Source organism: Mustela nigripes, chromosome 7, assembly GCF_022355385.1.
Source record: "Mustela nigripes isolate SB6536 chromosome 7, MUSNIG.SB6536, whole genome shotgun sequence".
NCBI classification, from domain to species: Eukaryota; Metazoa; Chordata; class Mammalia; order Carnivora; family Mustelidae; genus Mustela; species Mustela nigripes.
This window is the reverse complement of record NC_081563.1, coordinates 19,444,181-19,460,599: the sequence shown is the minus strand read 5'-3', so window position 1 is coordinate 19,460,599 and position 16,419 is coordinate 19,444,181. Positions and strand designations below refer to the sequence as shown.

At 40.5% G+C, this 16,419-nt stretch overlaps 1 protein-coding gene across 2 annotated transcripts in view; it reads left to right on the top strand.

Annotated features, from left to right (window-relative positions):
- Positions 1-16,419, top strand: part of ASXL2 (ASXL transcriptional regulator 2) — a 136,441-nt gene that overhangs the window by 104,198 nt on the left and 15,824 nt on the right. The window contains exons 8-11 of one of the 2 annotated variants that reach the window (XM_059405277.1): positions 485-628; positions 7,258-7,421; positions 11,645-11,741; positions 13,895-14,000. In XM_059405277.1, coding sequence (XP_059261260.1) covers positions 485-628; positions 7,258-7,421; positions 11,645-11,741; positions 13,895-14,000 — 511 coding nt within the window. The remainder of the gene's footprint in view (positions 1-484; positions 629-7,257; positions 7,422-11,644; positions 11,742-13,894; positions 14,001-16,419) is intronic. The other variant, XM_059405276.1, reaches the window with a different exon arrangement.

Sequence of the window (16,419 nt, the reverse complement as noted above, 5' to 3'; positions counted from 1 at the left end):
GGGGGAGACGCAAGTAATCTCTAAAAAGAAAATGATAAAGCTCTTGGGGAGGAAAAAAAAGATAAAAAGCTTTCCTAAGAACATAGGCTACATTTGCGTTTCCATTAGATAGAAACACAGGCCTTTGGATTTTTGTTGTTGTTTTGTTTTTCATCTAACCCCCAGATTAGATACAGACTTTGTATTATATTATCCATGCATTTTTATCCTAGCTGGTTATATGGGCCTGCCAAATTTAAAAGGCATCTTGCAGAACTTTGCATTTTTGTTAGGAGGGAAGTTTAACACCAGAAGCAAATAATGTGTTGGGAGAAGGAAGTGATTTTATTTTACTTTTTAACTCTGAATTTGCAGACTTAAAACACATTTGCAGGGTCACATTGCATCACACATAACTCCTTTCAGTTTGTGTTGAATGATTTGTTCGATTGGTTTTTATCTATAACCTCAGTGTCACCAGTCTCTGATGTATCTTTTCTCTTAGCAGTATGGGAAGGAAAGCCGTCTGATGGGCAGTCAGGCAGCCCTCAGAACTCCAATTCCAGCTATTCGTGTTCCGTTCAAGTGGAAAATCCCTTGCTAGGCTTGGGGAAGAAGTCATTCCAGAGGTCTGACAGGCTCCACACAAGTAAGTTAATTTACAGACTTTTGGTTCTGCATCTTAATTTGTCAACTCCGTGTTTGAAATTCATCAGCTCTTTTGTGGGGTTTGGTTCTTTTTCTGGCAGTAGGTTGTTTTGTCTGGCATTATTTATGCCTTACTTCTGTGCACAGAAAAGGAGAAGGACTCATAATGAAACATGGTAAACTGACCCTTTTTTCCTGCTCCCTTTGAAATCCCACTGAGATGGGAATATGGAAATACAAAAGATCAGATTCATAAGAGTGAAGAAAACAAGGAGACAACAGATCAGCAAGCACAAGCAGTGTCAAGAAACTCTGATGAGAACTGGATGCCGAGCAGCTGATGTCAATAACAAGCAAGCTAACTAAGGCTGCAGAACACCAGAAAGAGTCAAGAATAGGAGACCTCGTGTATCGTAGCGGGGAAGGGTGAAGTCCAGGCTTGAAAAGTGGAACCTTTTTTGAAGGTTAATAGGAAGCAGTTTGATGCCTCACCCTGGAAGGAGATAAGTGGTTTATTTTATTTTATGTTTTTAAAGACTTTATTTATTTATTTGACAGAGATCACAAGTAGGCAGAGAAGCAGGCAGAGAGAGAAGGAAGCAGGCTCCCTGCTGCGCAGAGAGACGGATGTGGGGCTTGATCCCAGGACCCTGGGATCATGACCTCAGCCAAAGGCAGAGGCTTTAACCCACTGAGCCACCCAGGTGCCCCAAGTGGTTTATTTTTGAGGTGACATTCAACCGTACAGACTTCAAACTCAGAGATACCACTCATGGCTAATGGCAGATAATGAGACAGTGTACTGAAATCAGGGAAATCAAGAAAAATATAAATACCAATAGTGATCTTTCTGCTTGGCTTCCAGAATGCTAGTAGTAAGGCATATTTCTGTCACTACAGCTTCCTTCCAGCCCCAGCTGTGTTCCAGCAGCAGGCGGGTGGATTGGTGCCTTAAGAAATTGAATAGCCTTAGGGCATCTGGGTGGCTCAGGTCTTGTTCCCAGGGTCCTGGAATTGAGCCCCGCATTGGACTCCCCGTTCAGCGAGGAGCCTGCTTCTCCTCCTCCCTGCTTCTCCCCTTACTTGTGCTCTCTCTCTCTGCCAAATAAATAAATCCGATCTTTAAAAAAAAAAAAAAATAGCCTACAGAAAAACATCTGAAGGCAAATTTATAGATTCCCAGCTAAATAGAAATCCTCTTGGTCACACTTCTGGGAAGCACACAATTCTGTAAGACTCACCTATCCACCCACAATTTTGAGTCACCCCTTTTAATGCCTTTCCATTGTGATTATTTGTGATTGCCTTTGAAGAAGACCTCCATCATGAGACACAGAATCTGAAATCCAGATTCAGAAGAAACAGGCAATTCCGGAAGATTTGAAACAAATAACTTCAAAAACTGTAATACCCACAGAAAGATATAAAAGATGATACTGCATCCATGAAAGAACAGACTGCAGTTTTAAAAACTGAAAAATAAGCAAAGAGTTCCAGGGTATTAATAAGAAAGTAACTGAAATAAAATGTAATAATAGATGGAGCACCTGGGTGGCTCAGTCGGTTAAGCATCTGCCTTCAGCTCAGGTCATGATCCCAGGGTCCTGGGATCAAGCCCACAGGGAGCCTGCTTCTCCCTCTCCCTCTGTCTGCTTTTCCCCGTCCTTTGCTCTCTCTCTCTCTGACAAATAAATAAAATTTTTAAAAATGGTAGGACCATCAGAAAGAACAGAAATTGAAAGAGGGGTTGAGATAATAAGAGAAATAATAAAATTCCAGAGAATTGAAAGCCACAGATTCCCAAGATGAAAGTTCGTAATTGGTGTCAAGAAACATGAATAAAAGGCGCCTGGGTGGCTTAGTGGGTTAAGCCTCTGCCTTACGCTCAGGTCATGATCTCAGGGTCCTGGGATCAAGCCCTGCATCCGGCTCTCTGCTCAGCGGGGAGCCTGTTTCCCCCTCTCTCTCTGCCTATCTCTGCCTACCTGTGATCTCTTTCTCTCTGTCAAATAAAGAAAATCTTTAAAAGAAAGAAAGAAACATGAATAAAAGGAAACCTGTTCCAAGGGAATTCTTTCAAATTTTAAAACACCCAGGATAATGAGAAGATTCCAAAAAAGCAACTAAAGAAAAAGAAAATACTTCATATACAGAGATGCAAAAATTGGGATGATCAACATCTCGGTAAGAATAGAGGCCCAAAATGTGCAGCAATGCTGACAAAATTCATAGGATTAGTTTATACCAGACCCATTTATAGGTTCCAGCCCCTTCCAAGCTGTTAAGTGTGACAACAGAATTAATAATATTTTCAGACTGTGCTTTTTTTGTTTGTTTTTATGAAATTATTTATTAAAAAATAAGAGGGTACCTGGGGTCGCTCCGTGGGTTAAGCCTCCGCCTTCGGCTCAGGTCATGGTCTCAGGGTCCTGGGATTGAGCCCTGCATCGGGCTCTCTGCTTAGCAGGGAGCCTGCTTCCTCCTCTCTCTCCACTCTCTGCCTACTTATGATCTGTGTATGTCAAATAAATAAATAAAATCTTAAAAAACAAACAAACGAAAAAAGCCGCCTGGTGGCTCAATGAAGTTAAGCATCTTACTCTTGATTTCAGTTCAGGTCATAGTCTCAGGGCCATGAGATCAAACTCTGGGTTTGACATATTAGTATACATTCTGTAAGTATGTAATTTATGAATAATTTTAATCTTTGGTAGTGGAATTGATGATCAAAGGGTATGCTTAGTTTATGGCAGATACTGCCTCTAACAAAAATGCTCCATTTTATTATCCACCCAGAAGCAAACCAACTTTTACAAGGAAGTTGTCTGGCTGCTGGAAGGAGGGCAGTAAGGCAAAGAAGCTGGTGCCTCCGGCAGGTTGTACACTAGGTTCTTGAATTGTGCCTGGTGATCTTTCAATTATTTCCTTTCCTGCCTTACCTGTCACTCAAGCATGTTCTTGGGGAGCAGGAACAAATTCAATAGGTCCTGCTCTCTGCAGGCACCAGGGTACCTGAGCCACAGCTCCTGCGGGACCAGAAATGCCTCTACATCCACACATGTAGCATAATTTTCCAAAAGCACTATAATTAAAATGTAAATCAGTCCCAGAAAGGCAAGTTTGGATTTCAAGAATTCTTTGGGATGCCTAGGTGACCCAGTCGTTAGGCATGTGCCTTCAGCTCAGGTCATGGTCCCAGAGTCCTAGGATCGAGCCGTGTGTTGCGCTCCCCGCTCCTCGGGAAGTCTGCTTCTCCCTCTCCCACTGCCCTGCTGTGTTCCCTCTCTCGCTGTCTCTCTCTCTGTGAAATAAATAAATTAATTAAAAAAATATTTATCCTTTTTTTTTCTTTTAAAGATTTTATTATTTTTAACCAATTCCTGTACCCAACTTGGTCTTGAACTCACAACCTTGAGATTTAGAGTCACACGCTCCACTGACTGAGCCAGCCATGTGCTCCCAGATTTCAAGAATTCTTTCTTATTTTTTATTTTACTTACTATTTATTTTAATATTTTATTTATTTATTTGGCAGACAGAGATCACAAGTAGGCAGAGAGGCAGGGAGTCCGATGCGGGGCTCTATCCCAGGACCCTGAGACCATGGCCTGAGCCGAAGGCAGAGGTCCAACCCCCTGATCACAGGATACTGGGATCGAGCCCAGCATTGGGCTCTCTGCTCAGCAGGGAGCCTGCTTCCCCTTCTCTCTCTCTGCCTATTAAAGAGGGCACTTGATGTTATGAGCTCTGGGTGTTGTATGCAATTGATGAATCACTAAATTCTACCTCTGAAACTGATAATCCAGTGTGTTAATTAAATTGAATTTAAATAAAAAATTTAAAGATATATATTGGGATTTGGGAGCACCTGGCTGGTTCGGTGTATGGAGTATGTGATTCTTGGTCTCAGGGTTGTGGGTTTAAGCCTCACAGTGGGTGTAGAGATTACTTAATAATAAGATCTTTAGGGGTACCTGGGTGGCTCAGTGGTTTAAGCCTCTGTCTTCGGCTCAGTTCCATGGTCCCAGGGTCCTGGGATCGAGCCCTGCATCGGCTTCTCTGCTCTGCAGGGAGCCTGCTTCTTCCTCTCTCTCTGCCTGCCTCTCTGCCTACTTGTGATCTCTGTCAAATAAATAAATAAAATCTTTAAAAAAAAATAAGGTCTTTATAAAATATGTATGTATTTTATGTTTCTGTTATGAACCCTTAACTTAAATACTTAGTAGTCAGAGTTCATGCTGTTTATGATGGCTCTTCCTCTATACAGTGATAAAAACAGAGTCCGAAGCCCCAGTGCTGGGTTCGAATTCCTGCACTCTAACTTAGCAGTACAATTTTGGGCAAGTTACCAGGTCTGAGCCTCATTTTCTTGATCTGTGAAATGTACAGTAGTAGCGTCTCACTTCCTAGGGTTATGTGAAAAATAAGTGAGTGAACACCTATCAGTGTTTAGAATAATGCCTGGCACTAGTGAAGCTTCTAGAAGTGTTTAGTGCTGCTGTTACTGATCATTATGTGGAATTTACTGAGACCTGATTGTTTTCATTCCTGATTATTTTATCCCCATTTTTACAGTCACATGCTTTATTTCTTTAATCATTTCATTCTGCACTGTTCAGTATTTTATGTTTGACAGTTTCAGTGGTAGCAGTACTTTGAGGACTCAACCTTTTATTTTTGGTTTCTATTGACTCTGTCATGGTAGAATGTCTGGTGGTTTGTCACGGCAGTCTCTGTGTGAGATAGTGCTGGATTTTAATTTGTAAGATCCTATGGGCCTAACTTAAGGGAAATCCTTTCCTCTTAGGAGAGATTACTTTTGTTTCACCTTCAACCAGGAGCAGAGGTTATCCACATCCAGGATTGTGTAGCTTTGTGCATGTATTTTTAAACGTGAAATTTCTGGATCTTCGATTCCTTGCAATTAAATTTTTCCATCTGTTATAAATTTTCTTCCAGTAAGATTATATTAATTTGGGACACATCAGCAGTATTTGACAATTGTCTTTGCTTTTTCTGTGTGTAGCTTCGTCATTATATTGCAGTATCTGCCATTTTGATAGACAAAAGTGTTCATTGGTTTAATGGGCATTTAAAAAAATTTGGGGGGCTTGGGTGGCTCAGTGAGTTAAAGCCTCTGCCTTCGACTCACGTCATGATCTTAGGGTCCTGGGATCGAGCCCTGCATCGGGCTCTCTGCACAGTGGGGAGCCTGCTTCTCCCCCTACCCACTCCGCCTGCCTTTCTGTGTACTTGTGATCTCTGTCTGTCGAATAAATAAATAAAATCCTCAAAAAAAAATAATAATAATACCGTAGGATTTGTTTATGGTTAGCCAACTATTAATTACCTGTGCTCATTTTTCTCATGGTAATATTTCTTTTCCATGTTGATTTATAGATGCCCGTAAACTTTTTAAAAAATATCTACCAGTCTGTTTATTAATTTAAAGTGAGCTCTATGCTCAGTGTCGGGCTTGAACTCAACAACCCAGAGATGAAGAATCGCATGTTCTACCAACTAAGTCAGCCAGGCACCCCATGTGGATGCACATTTATTAATTTATTTTTAAAAATTTTATTTATTTATTTGAGAGAGAGGCAGAAAGAGAGAGTGTACAAGCCACGGTGGGGTGGGGGAAGCACAGAGGGAGAGGGAAAAGCAGACCTCCCACTGAGCAGGGAGTGCATGTGGAGCTCTGTCCTAGGACTTTGAGATCATGACCTGAGCTGAAGACAGACAACCTACTGAACCACCCAGGCGCCCCTAGATGCATTTATTTATTTAGTTAGTTGGTTAGTTAGTTATTTGACAGAAAACAAGTAGGCAGAGAGGCAGGCTGAGAGAGAGAGGGGAGGAAGCAGGCTCCCTCCTGAGCAGAGAGCCCAGTGCGGGGCTGGATCCCAGGACCCCTGAGATCATGACTTGAGCCGAAGGCAGAGGCTTTAACCCACTGAACCACCCAGGCACCCCTAGATGCACTTTTAATATGAAGAATTGTAAAGTTTTGTCAGGATTTGCAAATGTTTTTGGCAAGTTAGTCTTTTGTTTATAATATTTTTTGTCATGACTGTAACCTTTTGATAGTGACCAGGTTTCTTGAAACCACTAAGCTCTACAGTTACAACATTTCTAGGTAATCAGAATTAAAATTGATGAAAAAATTCTGATGGCAAAGGAAAAGGGATCTCAGGATGATATATATAGATTTGAATTTTTCTGTATTTCTTTTTTTAAATATTTTTATTTACTTATTTGACAGACAGAGAACACAAGTAGGCAGAGAGGCAGGCAGAGAGAGAGGAGGAAGCAGGCTCCCTTCTGAGCAGAGCCTGATGTTGGACTGGATCCCAGGACCCTGAGATCATGACCTGAGCCGGAGGCAGAGGCCCTAACCCACTGAGCTACCCAGGCGCCTCTGGATTTCTTTTGATAATTTTGTGTATGTGTCATGCCTTGCTTTTGTTCGTCTTAGAAGAAATTTCTAAAACCCTTTTAAGTGTTCCTTCTTCACAGTGTGATATTTAAAGTAGTTACAATTGTGATTTTTTTGCACTGCAGTGTAAGCTATACTTAAAATAGAAAGGAATGTAAAGGAGACCCAAATGATTCTTTCCCCCTGTTTTGTAGGGCAAATGAAAAGGACTAAATGTGCTGAAATTGATGTTGAGACCCCAGACTCCATTCTGGTGAATACAAACCTTCGGGCGCTGATCAACAAGCACACCTTTTCCGTCCTTCCTGGAGACTGCCAGCAGCGACTTCTTCTACTGCTTCCAGAGGTGGATCGACAGGTGTGTTATTTTCACGCATAAGCAGTTCTCAGAAACCCTTCTGAAGCTTTCTTCACATCCCCTTTAGCACTCCTTAAAACTTTTAAAATAGCTTTTTATATATACTTATAAAGAAGTGGCATCAAAGGTGCTAAAACAAGAAATAAGAACATTTTTATGTAAGTATTCGTAATAGTTTTGCCCTGTAAGTCTTAGAAAGAAAAAAAACTCTTATCAGAATGTCAAGATCATGGAATAAACTTTATGTAGCTATCATATTAGAAAGTGAGGTATTCAATGAATACAGTCGAAGAGGAAGAGTTGTCTTGCCTAAGACCTTGAACAAGGATTTTTTGAATGGATTTTTTCTAAGAGAGTAAGAATGTTAATTATTTCATTCTTTTGTTAGATTTTTTAATAAACAAAAACATTTATTGCCTTCATAATTGAGAACTTTCAAAACCGAATATAGGTCATACTCTTTAAAAAAAGATAGCTAGAAGAAATACCAAAGGTATTTGGTCTCTCTGGGTAGGGACCAGAGAGATTAAGAGTGGTCAGTAATAAGGTCAAGATCTGAGATTTTAGCTTTTATCAAGGAAAGAGTGACTAGCAAGTCACTCGCCCTTCTGATCATCTGTTTCCTCTCTACAAAAGGAAGATAGAATCATTATGATTTTCTGAGGTTTATTTAATTCTAAAGGTTTTTTTTTTTTTTAAAGATTTTATTTATTTATTTGACAGACAGAGATCACATATAGGCAGAGAGGCAGGCAGAGAGAAAGGAAGAAGCAGGCTCCCCAATAAGCAGAGAGCCCGATGCGGGGCTCGATCCCAGGACCCTGAGATCATGACCTGAGCCGAAGGCAGAGGCTTTAACCCACTGAGCCACCCAGGCGCCCCAGGTTTTTTTTTATTATTTCCAAACACGTACTCTGTGTGAAGTAACCTGATGGGCTCTCCCCTCATTTCCTAATCATTATAAAAACAAGATGAAAGAGAGGCATTTTCCCAAGTTAACAGTATGAAAACTAAATTTATACCCTGGTTTGTGGTAAGAGATTAAAGAAGAGTAAGGTATACAACTCATCTTAGCTAATTGTCTGTGTCAAAAATAAAATATTTCTAACTCAGAATATCATCTTTCTATTAAACTGTACTGATGTTAGTTTCAGTAGCGTAATGATGTGAGTCAGCACATAGGAAAGCAGGTTAGATTCCATTTCCCCGGAGACCAAGTAAGTCAGCTACACTACCAGCAGTGGGGTAAAGAAGAAAGTAGAGCTGCTCCTTCCCAGCTACTGCTTCTCCCTCCTTAAAACTTCCTGGGGGAAATTACAGCTTTGGGGATGCCCACCTTTTGGTTTGAACAAGTTAGGAGGCTGAGATTTCTGCAAAGTTTTTAAAGAACTTCTCATTGGGGTTTGCTCTCATCTTTTTTTAAAGGCTCAGGTTATTAGGTTGGGAATGTGCTCGGACCTAACTAAAGGCCTATGAACTCTAGTGTAGGTTTCTTAGAATGGTCTTTTGACTAATGGCCCTTATCCTCTCTCAGAGGAAGGATTGCCACATAAAATTCTAGAATGAAAAGGGACTTTATAATTTATCTATTCAATTTCCCATGGAGTTCAGGCTGGTGGGAAGTTCTTAATAGGACATTACTTGGCCTTTTTTGAGTATGGTGAGAACACATGGTAATTTGAGAAACAACGTCCTTATGTCTAGAAGTATGGAGCTCCAGTCAACTTCACTGTCCGATGCAATTTAGGGTGCTTGTAGAATCCTGGTTATTACTAGGACGGAACATCGAAAACTTAAACATCTTTACTTAAAATTTACTTAAACATCTTTCATTGTCTGAGTGCCCAGCCATGAAGGAAAAAGACATAATTTAGATCAGAGAAAAGAATACGGAGGGGAATGGATTAAAGCACCTATCTAGATATATTTAAAGATCTGTCATAGAAACAGCTAAACTTGTTTCTCCAGAAAGCAGATGTGAAGTTAAAATAACATTTTTTTAAACAGCTGTAGCTGTTGAAATGGACTGACTTATGATGGAGTAACTTGCTCGTTTCTGGACCATTCAAGCAGAGGTCCCCTGTTCTTACAGGGGAAACTGTCACCCCTCTTCCCACTTTCTAGAGAACAAGTCAGCGGTCAGCAAACTTGGGCCAGTTTTAGTCCACTGCCTGTTTTTGTGAATAAAGTTTTATCGACATATGGTCACTGGCGTTAGTTTACATGTGGCATAGAGCTGTGTTCGTGCAGCAGTGGCATATGTGAAGTAGTGGCAGCAGAGAGCCTATGTCCTTTCAGAGCCTCAAATACTTGCAGTTGCTCCTTTGACAGGAAAAGTTCACCAGTTTCTGCTCTAGAGCTGGGCGGGAGTAGGGGTGGGGGCAGATAATGTGGGCCCTGATAGGTATAGAACGTGAGGCTGGTGGGGAAGTTCCTCAGTTGCTAGGATGTCCCAGTAGTTACTTAAATTTTCTCTGAAAAAATTGTTTTTGAGTTACGGGTTACATTTAAATTTTTAATCTACCTAGGATTTTTTTTTTTTTTTGTATTGCTCTGAAATCAGGGTTCAACTGTATTTTCTGCTTATTAATAGCCTCTTGTTTCACCACTACGTATTTGATAGAGCCATCTTTTTCTCACAGTTCGAAATCCCATCTTCATTATGTATTCTGTTCAGTTATAAGCAGTGTGTGTTTATCATACTCTCTCATCTTCCACTTGTTTCTTTGTTCCTTCAAGTGTTAGTAATAAGACTTTCAACTGCAGTGGCTTCGTATGTGGTATGTTTAATAATTGGAAAGGTGGTTTTTCTTGTTTTTTCCTTATGAACTTGAAAATCATTTTGTTAATGACAGCTCTGCATAGAGGTTCTGATTGGAATGTCGATATTAACTGTGGGGAGAAGGGCAATTTTACTCAACTTTTCTGTCTAAATCTTTTTTAGATCTGTGTTTTATGTCCTTAAATAAGATTTATGGTTCTAAACCATGATAGGAAATCTAAAATCTTGAATAGAAAGAGTCTTAAAACCTTTTGGCAAGATACCACAAATCAAGTCTCTAGGCAGATAAATGAGAGAAAGTATTTTTTGCGGATGTGACAGTTTTACTATGAATAGTATGTAAGGGATCCTCACAAATTGATAATAAAAATAAGTAGCCTTAAAAAAAAATAAGTAGCCTTTTGGAAAAATATACATAATGATAAGCATTTCACAAGATGGCAAATCTAAATATTTAATAAATATGCAAAAAGGTGAACAAAACTCCAGTAGTCAAGATAAAGGAAATTTTTACCATTTTTTAAACCCATTAGAATGGCAGAAATTAAATAGTCGCATTAATATATATTGTTCACAGGACAAAGAGTACACTCTTATATTTCAGATAGAAATATGAATTGTTGTAGCCTTTTTGGAAAATAATCTAACAATATCTAGTTATAGACACAGATATTTCGTTGCTTTTAGAGTTTATTCCACAGAAGTAAAAGCTCTAGTGTATTCATCTTTGCCAGAATGCTTACTGCAGCTTGGTTGATTATGGGAAAGTACTGGAAACAAGGTGTGTGTTTATGATTACGAAACTGGAGGATGAATTGAGGTGCGTGCCTACAGTGAAACATGTTCGGCTGTTACGAAGGAGCGAACACTCTGCCAGTCGACTTGGAGAGACTTCCCCAGTGTGTTACGTGAGAAAAAGAAGATTCAAAGCTTGGTCACAGTTTTATAAGAGAAATAATAAACCTCCCAGGGAGAAACCTTCTTACATGTAGATTTATTTGTTTGCAGATGATTCTTTGAGTATACTTTTTTTTTTTTTTTTTTAAGATTTTATTTATTGGAGAGAGAGAGAGCATGAGAAAGGGAAGGGTCAGAGGGAGAAGCAGACTCCCTGCCGAGCAGGCAGACTGATGCGGGACTAGATTCCGGGATTCCAGGATCATGACCTGAGCCAAAGGCAGTTGCTTAACCAACTGAGCCACCCAGGCACCCCAATTCTTTGAGTATACTTAATGGGGAATGGAATTGAAAGAAGGGATGAGAGGTAAACAGGAAAGAAATTTATTAGAAAATGTGATACATTAAGTATCCAGGATGATATACTCAGGTTTCTATAAAATTAAATGTATATACATTCTTCTCTAAAATTAAAGAAAGTACAATTCCACATGGTATATTTGGCTTTCTTTGTAAGCTTCTCTTGGCTTGTTCTTTGTCTCAGGTTGGTCCAGATGGTCTGATGAAGTTAAATGGCTCAGCCCTTAACAATGAGTTCTTCACTTCAGCAGCCCAAGGCTGGAAGGAAAGACTCTCAGAAGGTAAATGTTCAAACTTTGTGCCTCCTAGAGTGTGTATGTACTTGGAGCTACTATGAGAGCATGTTGGCACCTCTGTGCCTCGGCGAGTTTTTGAGCAATTTTAGTAGGCTAAGGACAGGATGTTTCCGTAGCATAGAACTAGCTATCCTGTGTGGAACCCTATACTAACTTTTGTCTGGATCCTATGTAACCAGGTCTGGCTCCAGGTGGAGTCTAGCAATGTTTCTTCAAGAATTCAAAGTCACCTTTGAATTTAGGGAAACTAAAAAAATAGATTTTTAGTCTCTCTTCCTAAAGATTTTGATTCAGTAATTCTAGGTGAATGCCTAGGAATTGAAATTTTAATAAGCAGAGTACAGAATTAGAGTTACAGTGTTCTCTTATGTTTGTTTTTCAGTACACGTGGAATACAAACTAACACTTGGAAGGTCACATGAAGGTGTACCAAGACATAGCCTAAAACAACTGTGAGAAGCTTTAAAATGAATACACTTTTAAGGAGAGCATTAGGAATGCTACTCCTTGCTGACATTTTGTCCGATCAGTAGCATTTAGAGTTACTTGACCAACTGATTAACCTCTGTATTGACTGCAATGTTGATGTTTGCCTTCCTGTGGTTTTTGGGCAGGGTGGGGAGAAGCAATTCTGTGTAGAGATGCTTTCTCACTGATTACTCTGGTCCTGTCTCTTAAAGATTTCCTTGAGCAAAGACCACTTTTTTTTTTCCTGAACTGCAGTCACATAAACACTTTAAAACATACGCATTACTATTACCTTTCTTTAAGAATGATTTGATGAAGGATTTTTGCCCTGCCTAACTCCCCATTTTTTGTCTGTTTGTTTGTTTCGTTTGTTTTGTTTTTGAGAGAAAGAGAGACCAAACAGTAGTAAGAGGGAGGGAGACAGAGGGACAGAAAGAATCTTAAGCAGGCTCTAGGCTCAATGCAGAGCTGGAAGCAGGGCTTGATCTCTGGACGCTAAGATCATGACCTTAGCCAAAATCAGGACTCACCCAGGCGCTCGCGCCCCCTGGTTCCCCCACCACCCAGTTTTTTAAAGTCGGTAATGTCATCAGTGGTACTTTGATTGTTATCAGTGTTTCTTTTTTTTCTCTTTTTCTTTTTCTTTTCTCTTTTTGCATATGAGCAGTCACTGTTGTGCCTAGTCATATGATCGTATTTTATGAGCAGCAAAAACTTTGAACACTGTACACATGTGAACAGAAGTCAGTATGTTTTATTCCTCATTCTCTCGTATACAGTAGGCTCCCTGAAAAAGTAGTTCTGGGTTAGATTCTGACAGGCAAAGTCCTCTTTTCTACTCCCGTGCCCAGGACTATGTCCTTCAACACTTTTCCTCTCTATTCTTTTAACCTGAAGAAACCTAAACTTGAACACTACCATTTCTATCTATTTTTCCTTGACGTCCTGGGTATTAGAGTATAAAAAAGAGCAGGCTTTTTGAGCCGCAGTTTGAAGATGGCCTACCCAAGAGATTCAGGTGTCCTCTGCTGTCGGAGTGGGAGGGATGGAGGTAGATAGTGGTGTATGCAAGTAAATGTCATATTCAGAGTGGGGCGGTCATTGGCATGTTCAGTGCCTTATGCCAGGGCACTAGAATGGTATAGTTTCTAACTGAAAACTGACCACTCCCAGATAACTCCCTGCCGTTTTAGTGGAACCTCGGCTGCCTGGAAGCTGGGTCCTGGGTCACAGCTGTTCATTATGCAGTACGAGACAAAAGGCACAAAATACAACTTGCCTAAGGGAAGCAGAACTTTAAAATTACAGAATGCCCAATGGTATTATTTACTGAAACCATGTGACTCTTTAAGAAATGACAAATTCAAGGTTAGTGATAAATCTGTAGGGAGTATGATGTTTGGAGCAGGAGGGAGGTGCTGTAAGAGAAGCCCAGAGGAAAGACACAGGTGGCCTCAGCTGAGCACTGGCAACTGCTCACGGTGGTGTGTAAGCACTGGATGTCCCCCAGTGGCTTCTAGGGGCTTCTTTCCAGTGAGAAATTGGGAGAAATTTCTCTAACTTACACATGATAGTATTCTGACTCCTGCACCAGTTTTTTACAAATATTTAAAAGTTTAAAAAAGCATATTTTTGTTGAATATCCTTTTTTTCCCTTTTTTACATTACAGGTGAGTTTACACCTGAGATGCAGGTGAGAATTCGCCAAGAGATTGAGAAGGAGAAAAAAGTAGAGCCATGGAAAGAACAATTCTTTGAAAGCTACTATGGTCAAAGGTAATACCAAGACAGGTTCTATAAACCAAATGTGAATTCCTACATATGTGTCACACAGTGTTTCATTTTAACTACCTTTGCAGAAATTCTAGTCCTCAATTTCCTTCTATTATTATACCAGGTTTTTTTCTTTTTTTAAAAAAAGATTTTATTTATTTATCTTACAGAGAGAGTGAGAGACAGAGACAGAGCATGAGGAGGGAGAAGGAGGCAGAGGGAGAGGGAGAAGCAGACTCCACACTGAGCAGGGCGCCTGCCACGGGGCTTGATCCCAGGACCAGGGATCCCCTGGGATCGTGACCCGAGCCAAAGGCAGATGCTTAACCTGCGTATTTTTCTTCTTAACCAATTCTTCTTAACCAAGATATTTTTTTCTTTTTATGAATCACGGATGTACAAAATTGGGTTACTCTTGACACGTTATTGTTGTGGGTGGGATGTTTCATTTAAAAAAAATTATTATCTCGAATTGGAGTCCCTTTCTTTGAATAGTCTGAATTGTTCTTCCAGTAAGTTTATAAGTTAAAAGAACACTGAAGTTTTTTTCTAATAGTTAATTATCCCACGAGATGGTAGTTCATCTAGAATCACCAAGGAGTTCTAGGAATCCCGTAATATGAACCATTATACCCAGGGCATCAATAAACAACTTCTTCTCTCTAGAAAGCACTCTGGCAGGTCTTCATAGCTGCATGAAGGTACAAACTCTGTTCTCAAGAGGATGATTTTCCTAATAAAATCTCAAGGGGATTTATTTTCCTAATAAAAAATCTAAGTAGGGGCACCTGGGCTGCTCAGTCAGTTAAGCTGCTGCCTTTGGCTCAGATCATGATCCCAGGGTGCTGGGATCAAGCCCCACATCGGGCTCTCTGCTCAGCAGGGAGCCTGCGTCCCCCCTCTCTCTCTGCCTGCTTCTCTGCCTACTTGTGTTCTCTCTGTCAAATAAATAAATAAAATCTTTAGAGAAAAATCTAACTAAAATGTTAATGGGGGCATTTAAATAGATGACAGTGGAGCTCCGTTGTTTGAGGTAGAATTGAACATCCAGAGAGTTACTGGTTTGTCTCCCTTGTCTTCTGCATACCTAATGGCAGACCTTAAGGACACTCTGTAACCACAGTTTGACAACTACTGGCTCTTTTTCTTATCTCCCAGTAGTTCATCGATCCCCTTTATGGTTACGTAGGAAGTGGTTCCTTTTGTGGTTAAGAGTCTCCCGTATGGGCTCGCCTGGCTGGCTAAGTTGGTAGAGTGTGCAACTCTCTTTTTTTTTTTTTTTTAATATTTTATTTATTTATTTGACAGAGAGAGGCTTAGTAAGAGGGGCAACACAAACAGGGCGAGTGGGAGAGGGAGAAAGCAGGCCTCCTGCTGAGCAGGGAGCCTGACTCGGGGCTTGATCCCAGGATTCTGGGATCATGACCTTACCCAAAGGCAGAAAGCAGGCCTCCTGCTGAGCAGGGAGCCTGACTCGGGGCTTGATCCCAGGATTCTGGGATCATGACCTTACCCAAAGGCAAACGCTTAATGACTGAGCCACTCGGACGCCCCTGAGTGTGCAACTCTTAATATTGGGATTATGTGTTTGAACCCCATGTTGGTCTTAAAAAAGAGTCTCATATATTGATATTTCTACACTCTTGGTATGAGTTTTGAGCCTTTCTACAGAAATGATAGTATTTCCATTAGACTCTTGTCACAGATGTCACTCCGTAGATATTGTACATTCCCTCCATAGGCAGATAGAGCATTGTAGCAGTTTTGGGGTCTTTCTGTTTTCATCTGTACCTCTTTTTGGCCAGCATTTACAGGAGGACTGTTTTTTGTTTTTGTTTTTGTTTGTTTTTTTGTTTTTGTCTATTTTTGTTGTTAGCCACTCTATCTCAGAGGTGCAGTACTGATCATTTGAAGTCACCAAAGAGGGTCTCCTGCCTTTGCCTGTTTAAACAATGTGCTAAAAGACTACAAGGGGTCTCTGATGACCTCTGCTGAGTAGCCTAATTCTAATGGGGCCACACTGTGGAAGTCCCAGTTTACCATCACTCCTAGGACAGCTCAGAGTCATTGGTCTCAGCATTATGGAACTATACTAAGTGAAGTGTAATTGGGCGTCCAGAAATCCCAGAGTTCAAATTTTCAACCTCTGGAAAACATTGACAGCCACCTCCTCCTGTCTCCTCAGGGGCCCGTAGACTTCTTGGGCCGTCCTTTCTGCAGGTGCTACAGAGCAGAGTTGATGAGGGGGCGTGGGTCTCGGCCTTCTTTCACTTCCTTCGTGGGTAGTCTGTGACGCTTGCCTCTAGACGTGGTAGCCCCTTTTATAAGCATAAATAATAATGACAATTAATAGTATCAAGCTTTAATATGTGCTAGGTACTGTTCTAAGTACTTTATATGCATTAATTTAATCACACCAATA